At 28.8% G+C, this 10,995-nt stretch overlaps 1 protein-coding gene across 1 annotated transcript; it reads left to right on the plus strand.

The window, feature by feature from the left end:
- Nucleotides 1–792: 792 nt before the first annotated feature.
- LOC100798163 (heavy metal-associated isoprenylated plant protein 20) lies at nucleotides 793–2,261 on the plus strand. Its single transcript, XM_003555900.5, has 3 exons — nucleotides 793–1,059; nucleotides 1,161–1,236; nucleotides 1,691–2,261. The coding sequence occupies exons 1-3, from the start codon at nucleotides 988–990 to the stop codon at nucleotides 1,981–1,983; spliced, it is 441 nt and encodes a 146-aa protein (XP_003555948.1). The 5' UTR covers nucleotides 793–987; the 3' UTR covers nucleotides 1,984–2,261.
- Nucleotides 2,262–10,995: the final 8,734 nt, after the last annotated feature.

Here is a 10,995-nt window from a genome sequence, read left to right on the forward strand (position 1 = left end):
TAACGTTCATGAGTACAAAATTTGGCAAATAACTTAAGTTGTTTGTTTTACACTAGAAAACAATATTGTTTTACACGCACACATTTTAATATAAAATTCATAATTAAAATTAATTTAAATACATATTTCGATTTATTCAAAATTAGTTCTGTTAAAATCAGTTATCTGTCTAATCTGATTCCACTTTTTTATCACGTATAATGGAAAAACTTTATTAAAACTCTCTCAAAAGATGTAAGTTAAACTTTACCGGCCTAAATGATTTTCACGTTTCAGAAAGATTAATTTATGACTCTTGTCTCTTGATTGAAAAATATTCTTGATAAAAGAAACATATTTTTTGTTGAAAATGTTGGCTTACATTTTATTTAGTAATATTAATATTAACGTAATTGATCAGTACCTCAAGAAACGAGTTTTAAATAAAATTAAACAGAAGCAATGGGGTCTGAAGTCAAATCACTGTGATACAGGTGTCCAGAAGAAGATGCTTGCCTTTGTGCAGAACAATCAAAAGAAAGTTGAAAGTTGAAAAAATGCGTTTCTTTGAGCAAAAGAAACCAGCTAGAGTGCGGCTTGATAATAAATATTTTACCCCCTATCATTCTCAAATAATTAACTGGCGAGATTCAATAATTTTGTCTATTCATGTCAAGTGGCTATTGTCACGATATTTGTGTAGACACTAGACAGACATAATTAGAGACAAAAGTCCTTATCTAACCATTATTTTATGCATTAAACTTTAGCACAAGTAATGCATATATTAAGGATGCCACTTCCCTTGTAAATGCATTATTTCCTAGTGCAAAACATTGTTATAGCCTTATAGAGCCTCTTCCCTCCCTTCCTCTTCAATTTGCTTTCACTCTCTCTCTCTCTCTCTCTTTCTCTGTCAAATACTCTGTTCTGTCTTCTCTTCTTCCCCTGTTCAAAGTCCTTTTTTAGCTCTCCATTTATTTTTGTGCTAAAAAAAGAACCAAGGAAATGGGTGCTCTTGATTTCCTTTCAGATTACTTCTCAATTTCCACTCAAAAAAAGAAACGCAAACCAATGCAGGTTTTCATGAGCTCGTGTCCCTTATGTGTGTGTGTGTGTTTATGGTGGTTTGTCTCAAGCAAATTCGCATTTTATTTTCCTTTTAATTCTTTGTCTTGCAGACAGTTGAAATCAAGGTGAAAATGGACTGTGATGGCTGTGAAAGAAGAGTTCGGAATTCTGTTTCCAACATGTCAGGTTGTTATCTCTTCCTTAATTACACTCTCATTTTTGTCTCCAATTTTTCAAGTAAAAATATGAAAATAAACCTTATTTTCATAGATAAAAATCAGCATAGAAGAAAACATATATACAGTTTCTTAAATACTTTAGTTATGTTCTCTAATCAAAATTAGAGTTTTACCTGATAACCTATATTGATATTTAATGTAAACATTTATTGAGCAAATTATCAATGAAACTCTAATTCTGATAGCAGAACCTCACCAACAACAGTCGACAGACTATGTCTAAGTTTTGTCCTATATAATAAAACATTTTTTGGTATAGTTTGCTAATTTGCTCTACGAAACCGTTCAAATTCTCAAAGGACATCATGCAAATGTTGTTGGTAACTAGAGAAAATCAACAAAGAACTTATTATAGTTAACTAAGTTTGAACCTTATAAACCATATGAAAAAATGAATCCAGGTGTGAAACAAGTAGAGGTGAATAGAAAGCAAAGCAGGGTAACGGTGACAGGCTATGTGGATAGAAACAAGGTCCTAAAGAAAGTGCAAAGCACAGGAAAAAGAGCTGAATTTTGGCCATATATTCAGTACAACTTGGTGGCATATCCCTATGTAGCACAGGCATATGACAAGAAGGCACCCTCTGGGTATGTGAAAAACACTGAACAAGCACTCCCCAACCCTAACGCACCGGATGAGAAGCTCACCTCCCTCTTCAGTGATGACAACCCTAATGCATGTTCAATCATGTAAATTAAGCAATTTTAGTCAAATATGTTCACCTTGCAAGTTCATATGCTTCACTTTTCCATGTGTCCATGTATATATAGTTTCTTGGAGGCTATTTTTGAACTTCTTGTTAGCTATATGTATTGTCTTGTGTTTAATATTAATGACTAGGAATTAGGTTCTGCTTATAAGTTAGAATAGAACTTGGAGGAATAGGTGGAAATTCTGTTTGCTGCATGTGCCAATCATTGTGATAGTTGTGTACTTGAGTTTAAATTTTAATCACTACTGTTGTGCTTTCATGATCATGTTGTACAATTTTTTTAAAATAAATATTTCTAAGTACGTCCTAGGTTTTCCTAATATGCATTTAAACTTATGGAAGCTACAATGTTTGCCGATAAAATAGAAGGAAAATATTTACTATTAGTCATCACTTTCTTTTCTATCTCTATTTTATTTTATTTATTTATTTCTCTCGTGTTTTTATATCATCACATCTATCATTTCCTCTTTTATTTCTATATTCTCTTCTTTCAACCTCTATTTTTATCATTCTTGAAAATAGAAATAAGAAAGACAATGGACACTACAATGTTTCAAATGATTCATGAACACTTATTTATACATATTTTATCAACATCTATTATTTCTTTCCATCTCTCTTTTTTGTTATATTTTATTATTATATACATATTTCTCTTCCTTTCATTTTTGTAATGTTTAAGATACAGTTTCAAGAACAAAAGTGCTGGTACATAAACATCTCTAACGCCTAATTTTTAAGCACACTTTTACGAAAGAATGTTAAAAATATTTCTTTCATATATATATATATATATAAAACCGTATTATATATACTATCACATCTTAAGTCTGCTTTTTACGGTATCCGCTACTGCCACCCAGACCCAGTCATTACTGGTGCAAACACTTTTCTAAAATAATAACAAGAATTGCGAAAAGCCGAAAAGAGACCTCTTTATTCCTCCTCTTTAATCCAATTGTTGATATTTTGCCTTTCCTTATGAATTTGATGATATTATATGCTAAACTACTGATAATTGATGGATAAAGATGCAACAAATTAGTTAGGGGGCACTTAACTGGTTTTCAGGGCTTAACTGGCTTATTTTTGCGCTGTTGGATTACTTGCCAAGACAGCGCTTGATCACTTCATTCACTGTGGTGAGGCTACTTTTGTAAGTGCATGTAGTGAATAGCATATATAAACATTTGAGCCTCACCACCTAAGGTTTAAATTTGCCTAGTAAAAAAAACAAAAAATAAGATATTCAAGTTTAGTTTATTTATTTAAGAGTTTAATGGTATTCTATTTTTAAATTATTCTCTAATTAGAATTCATCGTTATTCTAAAATAATTATTATAAAGTTAATAAACTTATCATATATAATGAGTTGTGATTAGATGATAGTCTAACATATTTTTTCTTTATTTAATCGATAATTTTAACAAAAAGTTTAAGATTAACTTGCTTAAAAAAAGATAAAATTTACATTTAACTTGTTTAACTCTTTTATAATCTAACTTTCCTTGTATTATTATTGATGTTAACTTTTATTATATCTTTCATAATAGATTTTTTCATAATAGCTTATATTTACTCATAAAAAAGACATGTATGTGTCTAGCAAACAAAAATATATTATTTATAAAAAATTACAAAAGTGTTTTCATACAAACAATAATATCTATGTAATTTTAATTTTTTATGATATGTGTGTATGCACGTATATGTAAACAAGTTATTCATGAACCGTTATTATTGGCTTATAAAGCTTAAATTTGGCTCATTAACTAATCATGTTCAATTTCAAACTTTATTTTATAAACAAACTTGATCAAACATTTAAAATATCGAAATTAAATAGTTTGCGAATAACTTAACTTAATTCATCTATACCTTGTCTCTAATACTTCTATTCCTCCTCTTTAAATCAACCGTTGATATTTTGCCTACCCCAATATTACCGAGGAAGTAGGCTGCAGATGCGTTTTCAGATAAGAATAAACTGAGAAAATGCAGACCGTGTTAACTTTTTACCCGATTAATTAATTCTTACTTTATAGAATTGTTTATCATTATAACATCTCCAATGGTCGTTAAAAAAATAGAATAATAGCTTTCCTTTTAAATAAAACAATATAGAACAAAAAATCTGCTGTCATGTTTTGTTAAACAGTAAACATCATAGTAAGCTTTCCCTTAATTTTGGGATTATACAGCAAAAGGACAATATGGTAACGCAGTAGCGTTGGTTGATTTTACAAAATGTCAGGCGATAACATGTGATTAGATCAAAGTATTATTAAACTATCATGCTAACGATACAAGGAATTACTGAATATTTGGTATTATTTTTCTTTATTAAAATAACATTTTAAAAAGATTTATTTTAAAAAAATATAAGATAGAAACATTTGATTAATTTAAATAAATAAAATAAAAGTAAATATTTAGGAAAAACGATAAATTAAAAAAAGAAAACACTATAACTGTATAAGTGATAGTCTGATAGATATTTGAGATTAAGTCGGGTTCTATTAGATCAATAACAGTTGCGTTAAAAAAAACTGACACTTAAATCAATATATGGTGAATACAATTGGAGCATAAAAGTTAGATAAAGGATATCTCAATTTTAATTAGCTCTATTAATATTTAATACTATCTCTAATAGTGTTGTCTTGATATTTCTCAGTAAAGTGGTGTGAGAATTGTCTCTTTTGGACAAATCTTACTAGAATAGCCAAGTTTAACAGATTCCCGGGTATGATCCAATGCTTTCTATCCATATTAAATTTTGTTAATTGCTGGAAGGTTTTTAAGTTAATATACATTTTTTAAGACCTAATGATTGAGTTTTTATTATTGGACCAATATATTGACTTAATTTATCATCTGAACCCAAATTATTCTCTAAAGAAAGTACACATTGCATTTATCACACACTCTCAGATTGTGACATTAGGTCATCAATATATAATACTCCATGTATAATTATTAGATGTTTGCTACGTCTAATGACTTGAGATCAAACTCTGGGCAAGAAATAAAGGGTTGGAGAAGCCACCAGAACCCTTCCATTTTTCAAAATCATGTAATGAACTCAAGGCTTCCACCCGGTGGTATTATGAAATTACTTCAAGGTAGCTTTTACTTTTAGGAATAGGATTCAAAGGAAACTTATATTTTTTGCACGTACTTACCGCAGGCTTCTTCCCTTTCTTTTTGTCTCTAAAAAATTCAATGTATATTGTGGAATGTGGACTTCTTTTTTACAAGTATAAAGGCAAAAAGGATTTTGACGACAAGGAGAGCAGACACATAAACTAAAATATCAAATTGGTAGCATAGGGTAGAGAGGATTAATTTCGGTTCTGCATTTAATGCACTTTCTTACCAGCCAAAATGTGGGGATCGATATATATCGAAGCACGTGGGAACATATAATGAATAACACATTAAATAATTTATTGCTCAATCTGTATCAAGTTTGGCTTTGTTTTTTATTTTTATTTATTTTCTCTCTGTTAGGGGACGAAAAGGGGAGGGGTCCATATATTTATATTCCATTTCCATAAAGCTAATCTTCGGATAAAGTGGCGGGCTATTATTTGACACAGGAACCTTCCACTTGGGAACAGGAACCGTAACTAAAGCATTCTTGTTCTTTTTTTGGCATCGCATGACTGTGTCTTAGCATGGAAGAAAATTTTGAGTTGAATGATCTTTGGGAATGTGTGTGGAACTGTGGATTTAGACTCCCACTAAATTTATGACTATACTTCTATTTACGTGGTCCAAGCTCGTGATGTGTGGCTTCCTATCCAGAAAAATAAAATGCCAATATTAATATCCATTAAACACATGTAAAGACTAAAGAGTGTGATATACATGCATACATTGGATGTAGATGTGTGTTATAAATTGTGACGGTTGTGTCTAAAATTTTGGGGATTAGGCAAAAATTATAAGTAGTTATCTAACTTTAGAAATATTTAATAATAATTAACAAAAATGGGACAGAAAGAATATTAAGTTATAATAATAACGAGCAAGAGTCTAAGACCTAAAGCAATTAAGGTTTGTCTTGCTAATTACGCCATCGTGTCTAGCAAAATTAACTAAACTTATTATTCTTTGATCAACAATTCCTAAATGATCATATATACAGAATAAACAAGTTTATCACGAGTATATAAAAAATTTAGTGTATATGGGATATGCTAATAGAGTTTAATTCAGTTAATTGATTAGATAAAATGTGAGTTGTTATAAATTTTTTAATATATTTTTTTGTTTCTACGAATAAAAAATTAAAATAATTCTTAGTAGCTGGAGCATAGCTAGCTCAAGTTGTTTGGAATGGACGAGAATGTGAACAAAGATGGTATCAGTTTTACTCATATTTGGCACCATTCAATGTGTCTAATAAATAAAAGTTACCCACTCATTTTTTTTTTTATTGAAGACTGAATATGTCGTGAAATACATTCATGACTACGTCTATACGGATAGTAGCGCACAGTCCGTTGTGTATAACCCAGAATCCATAAAGGGCTTTGGTTGGGCCAACAAAATCTTCATATATTTAATCGCACGTCTACATGGATTGATCTGCATAGCATTTTTTAAAAAAGGTTTGGTTCATAGGATGGCAAACCAACCATCATGAAGTTAAAAAAAAAAAAAAAAAAAGCTTGCTTACCTTCATGTTTTCTTAAAAAAAAATTAATCTACTTTTTTTTTTATCGTTAATAAACTACTTTTAAAGTAAAATAGAAAATTCATTATAGTCTACAGACTGGTCCACAAATTGGTCCCATTTATTACTAGTTGGTCATGCGGAGCACTCATTTTACCCCAAACTTACGAGTCCATTAACTACAGGTTCATTTAAATGTCATTCTGTACTAATTAGCCACTTGCATGCTTAAATAGACCAGTGCAAGCCAATAGAAAGCACTTTAGATTGTTTCACATTTAGATTTTTTAAAAGCGACGATTGAAAGCATTTTAGATGCTTTGATCCCAATTGTTTGAACTTTGATGTAATGGAAAGAACAATGGGGTTTTCTAAAGATAAATAGCCCCACTATAAGTTAAAGCTGGTTGCCTTTGTAAAGTCTTTTGTTTCCATAGTGTACACATTAGAGGTAATAAATTGATCAAAGAGAAATTCCATTTAGAATAGAAAAGCCAATCCATATTTCGATGGGAAAGATACAAACCGGTGGTGGCTCGACTCTATCATTTGGTTCAATATTCCAAACAGTGGCGGATCTACACTCAATGGAGTGTGCACTTGCACCTCTCATTTTTTAAAATTCATTAAATTTATAAATAAAATCTTATATTTTTATATTTTATTTTATTTATATTTATATAATTAAATTCACTAATTTTATTTTTTATAATTTGCACCCACTAATTTAGGATCTTGAATCCGTCAGTGATTTCGAACTCAACGAACTATGCTATGTTATCAGTGATTACCCGTCAATGGTGAAGCATGTTGATTACTTTAATTAGCTAGTGTCCCATCTTAGCACTCTTTTTTCGAGACGTGTTTGAATAGAAGGTGTTATCGGGCCACTGGGGTAGTGATAATCACATATTCATATCATTTTTTTTTTATGAGTACACATTCATATCATATACAATGTAATGCAGTGTTCATGAAATAAAATAAAATAGTGACTGAGTATTACATTTTATTATTTTAAAAGTCTAAGTAAATTCGTTCAGATTGGTGGAATGTAAATTACAAACTAAACTATAAATTGGAATTGAAAACAGTATCAGAAAACTTATAAACTTATAATAACGCATTAGGCATCAAATGATTACTCTCTAGTTGATGGGAGAGAAATAAAATATAACTAAATTGTTTTTATCATACATAAATTAACAAATCAAAATCTATCTCATATGTACAAAATGCAACTTTAACATTATTCTCTGTTAAGGAATTATCATGGTAATTAATAATTATATTTTAAAAATCAAAATGATTTATAAGTATATATGGCGTTGAAGATTTCATTGATAAGTTTAATTATCATGTAAGGATTTCGTGTTGTTTTTAATTAAAATTAGATTTAAATGCAATTTTGATTCTAATATTTTACTTAATCTACAATTTTGATTATTTTATTTTAAAATAGAAATATTCAGTTCTTCTATTTTAAAAAAATTGTGATTTTAATATCATATTTTAAAATAAAAGTAATATTAAATATCATTATTATTTAAGTCAAATTACAACTTTTCATTATAGGATAACAAGTTTTATCCTATTCTAATTTACATATCCTATTTTCCATCGTCGATTCCTCGAGCATCATTCAGAAAAAAATAATGAAATATCAAGAAAGTCTCCTGGGCCATCTAATACGCAATCCAAATGAGCAAAACAATTATGGGTAATGACCACCACAGGATTAGGATTTAGGATGGGCTTTTATGCATAAGGGCACATTCTTCATTCTTCAAACTTGCCTCCATGATTTGGATCCACTAGAGGATCGGTTTTATTAACAAACAAATCAAATCCGCATGCAAAATACAAATATTCGAATGAGTAGTATTTTTTAATATAATGAGCAACCCACGTAGTCACATAACATACATAAAAAAAGGAAATATTTGAGATTTGATAATTTTTTAAGAATTTAATTTTTGTACGTTGTCGGTGTAAAATATTTATAATATTCATCAATTAAAATTATTTGAAATTTAATTTTTAAAATAATTATTAGAAACATCAATAACCTTATCATACATGTCAATTTACAACTAAAAGTTTAAAACTTTGATTACATGTTAATTAAATTTAGAAAAAATAGATTATTAGTGTAAAACAATTTTATATTATTATCCAATAATAAATTAGTATGTACAATAAATTTGTTAACTATTATAATAATTATATAAAAGTTGTATCAATGATAAATTTTTGATACATTTTTAATACTAACAATGTATAGTCATTAAAATTTTAAATATAATGTTTATATGTGATCAACATTATTATTTTTCCATATGTGTGTGGCAAACTTAGTTCTATTTTTCTGTGAGGACAAGCACTGTAGTGTTCTAAGTTCGAACAACATAAAACCAACAATCATCCTCCATATTCGAGTGATATCTTCTCTGCTACTTTTATTCAAGCCACTGTCATTGGCTGAGTAGGTTTCAGAATGACTTGTGTGTTGCAATATATATAGCCAATGTAGCATTGCTTGTGCTAACTGTTCCTTGTTTAAGTCTAGAGCGGGAACATGCCTGTTTGGGTAGAACAAGGACAAACTAGTGCAGTAGTGTATGATAACAAAAATTGAATTAATGCAGAAACATTAGCTTGAAGTTTCCGTGGAGTTGGTTTCTACAAATTTATAGTTTCTATTTTTAGGTAATTTCTTGCCCACGGGTTGCTTGTGATTTTGTCTCTTTATGAAGCATTTTACTAATGTTTGTAGTAATTGTTGGGAGTGGCAAAAAATATTGTGTTGGAGTTAGAGCCTGATGGATCAAAATTTTGTGTTGGAGTTAAGAGTTTGGGGTTATTCTTTCTCTTTCTTCTTGCCCAGAAATTTTGCTTTCCTCTAAAAAAAAAAATAAGTTTGGCTAAAGTATACAGTACAATATACTCATTACATTCCTAATTATAAAATTTTCTTTAAAAATTTGTTTGATTTTCTTTAGAATATGGTTTTTAATTTTTAGATATATTAATTATTATTTTTTCTTTCATATCTTTATTTAATTATTCTTTCATCAAATATTTATGAAAAATAATTAAGTAAATAGAGAGATAAAAAATGATAATATAAATAATTAATAATTTTAAATAATTAACTAAATTAATTATTTTTTAAAAGATATAAATTAGTTGAAATATTTTTATAATTAGAGGCCAAAGAGGAGTATCCGTGAAAAAAAAATACAGTATCATATATGCTTTTGCAGTAACTAGTTTTGCCAAGATAATGTGACCTTATGGCATATGACATTTAACAATAGTTTCTTAAAAATATAGTATTTTTAAAAAAAAAAACTAAAAACAGATAAAGTTAACTTTGGACTTTGACCGAATGATGGATTCAAACTGAGGACTTTATGCTTAACTGTAGCAAGGTTCCTTTTTTTTTTTTTTTTTTTTTTGAATGAATGCATGTGAAATCTATGAATCATTACAGCATTATGTCATTTTCTCTTCATTATAATTTTAGTGGTACAGATGGACCATAGTAGTTTCTATACTGTCATATATTTTATTCCTTTATATGTATTTTTTAAAATAACCCCATCCTATGATTTATGCCTAAAAGTGTCCAAATTGCTTTACAGGTAGAACTTAGAAGCAACATTAACTAACAAAAATATTCTGAATTTAAATAAAGAAACTTAAATTGATTTTTTTTCTCTCACCATAGTAACAAAAGTTATTTCATATTTAAGGATTAATCTAAAATCGAATAGAATCACAATAGTTGTTACTACTTAAATTGATCTTAAGATAATTATTAAAAATATATTATATACTGATTTATAATTAGAAGAAAGTATAAAAATATTAATAATTTTATTATACATGTTATTTGTTTATGAATTTTTGTTGAGGAAACTTTTAATCATTGTTATAATAATAAAAAACTATTTTTTTATAACTTTTGTTCAAATTATAATTTTAAGATTGTAAGCATAAGCTAAACATGATAAAAGAAAAGTGTGATTGGCTACCTAATTGTCCTCTCTCTTTTACCATGAATGAATGGAAAAAAAAAATGCTAAAAGAGATTAAACAGGGTCGCAGGAAAAGAATTGGACACGTCCCATTCAATCCTACCCCGGGGACCCCATCATGCAATGCAACTGTTCCCATTTATGACTTTTGGATATCAAATACCAACCAGATCCTCCATACCATCTTAGGCTCTGTAGCTGTACTAAGTACTAACACTTCTCTCACAAGATGCTCATCTCACACACTTTCAGACCAGATGAG

This window comes from Glycine max, chromosome 20, assembly GCF_000004515.6.
Source record: "Glycine max cultivar Williams 82 chromosome 20, Glycine_max_v4.0, whole genome shotgun sequence".
In the NCBI taxonomy this organism is placed as follows: domain Eukaryota; kingdom Viridiplantae; phylum Streptophyta; class Magnoliopsida; order Fabales; family Fabaceae; genus Glycine; species Glycine max.

What these genes read in the sequence shown, in the direction of transcription:
- LOC100798163 (XM_003555900.5), top strand. Translation starts at nt 988, where the DNA reads ATGGGTGCTCTTGATTTCCTTTCAGATTACTTCTCAATTTCCACTCAA. An exon ending in AGAAACGCAAACCAATGCAG is followed by an intron (nt 1,060 to 1,160) that starts GTTTTCATGAGC and finishes TTTGTCTTGCAG; the next exon opens with ACAGTTGAAATCAAGGTGAA. An exon ending in TTCTGTTTCCAACATGTCAG is followed by an intron (nt 1,237 to 1,690) that starts GTTGTTATCTCT and finishes AAATGAATCCAG; the next exon opens with GTGTGAAACAAGTAGAGGTG.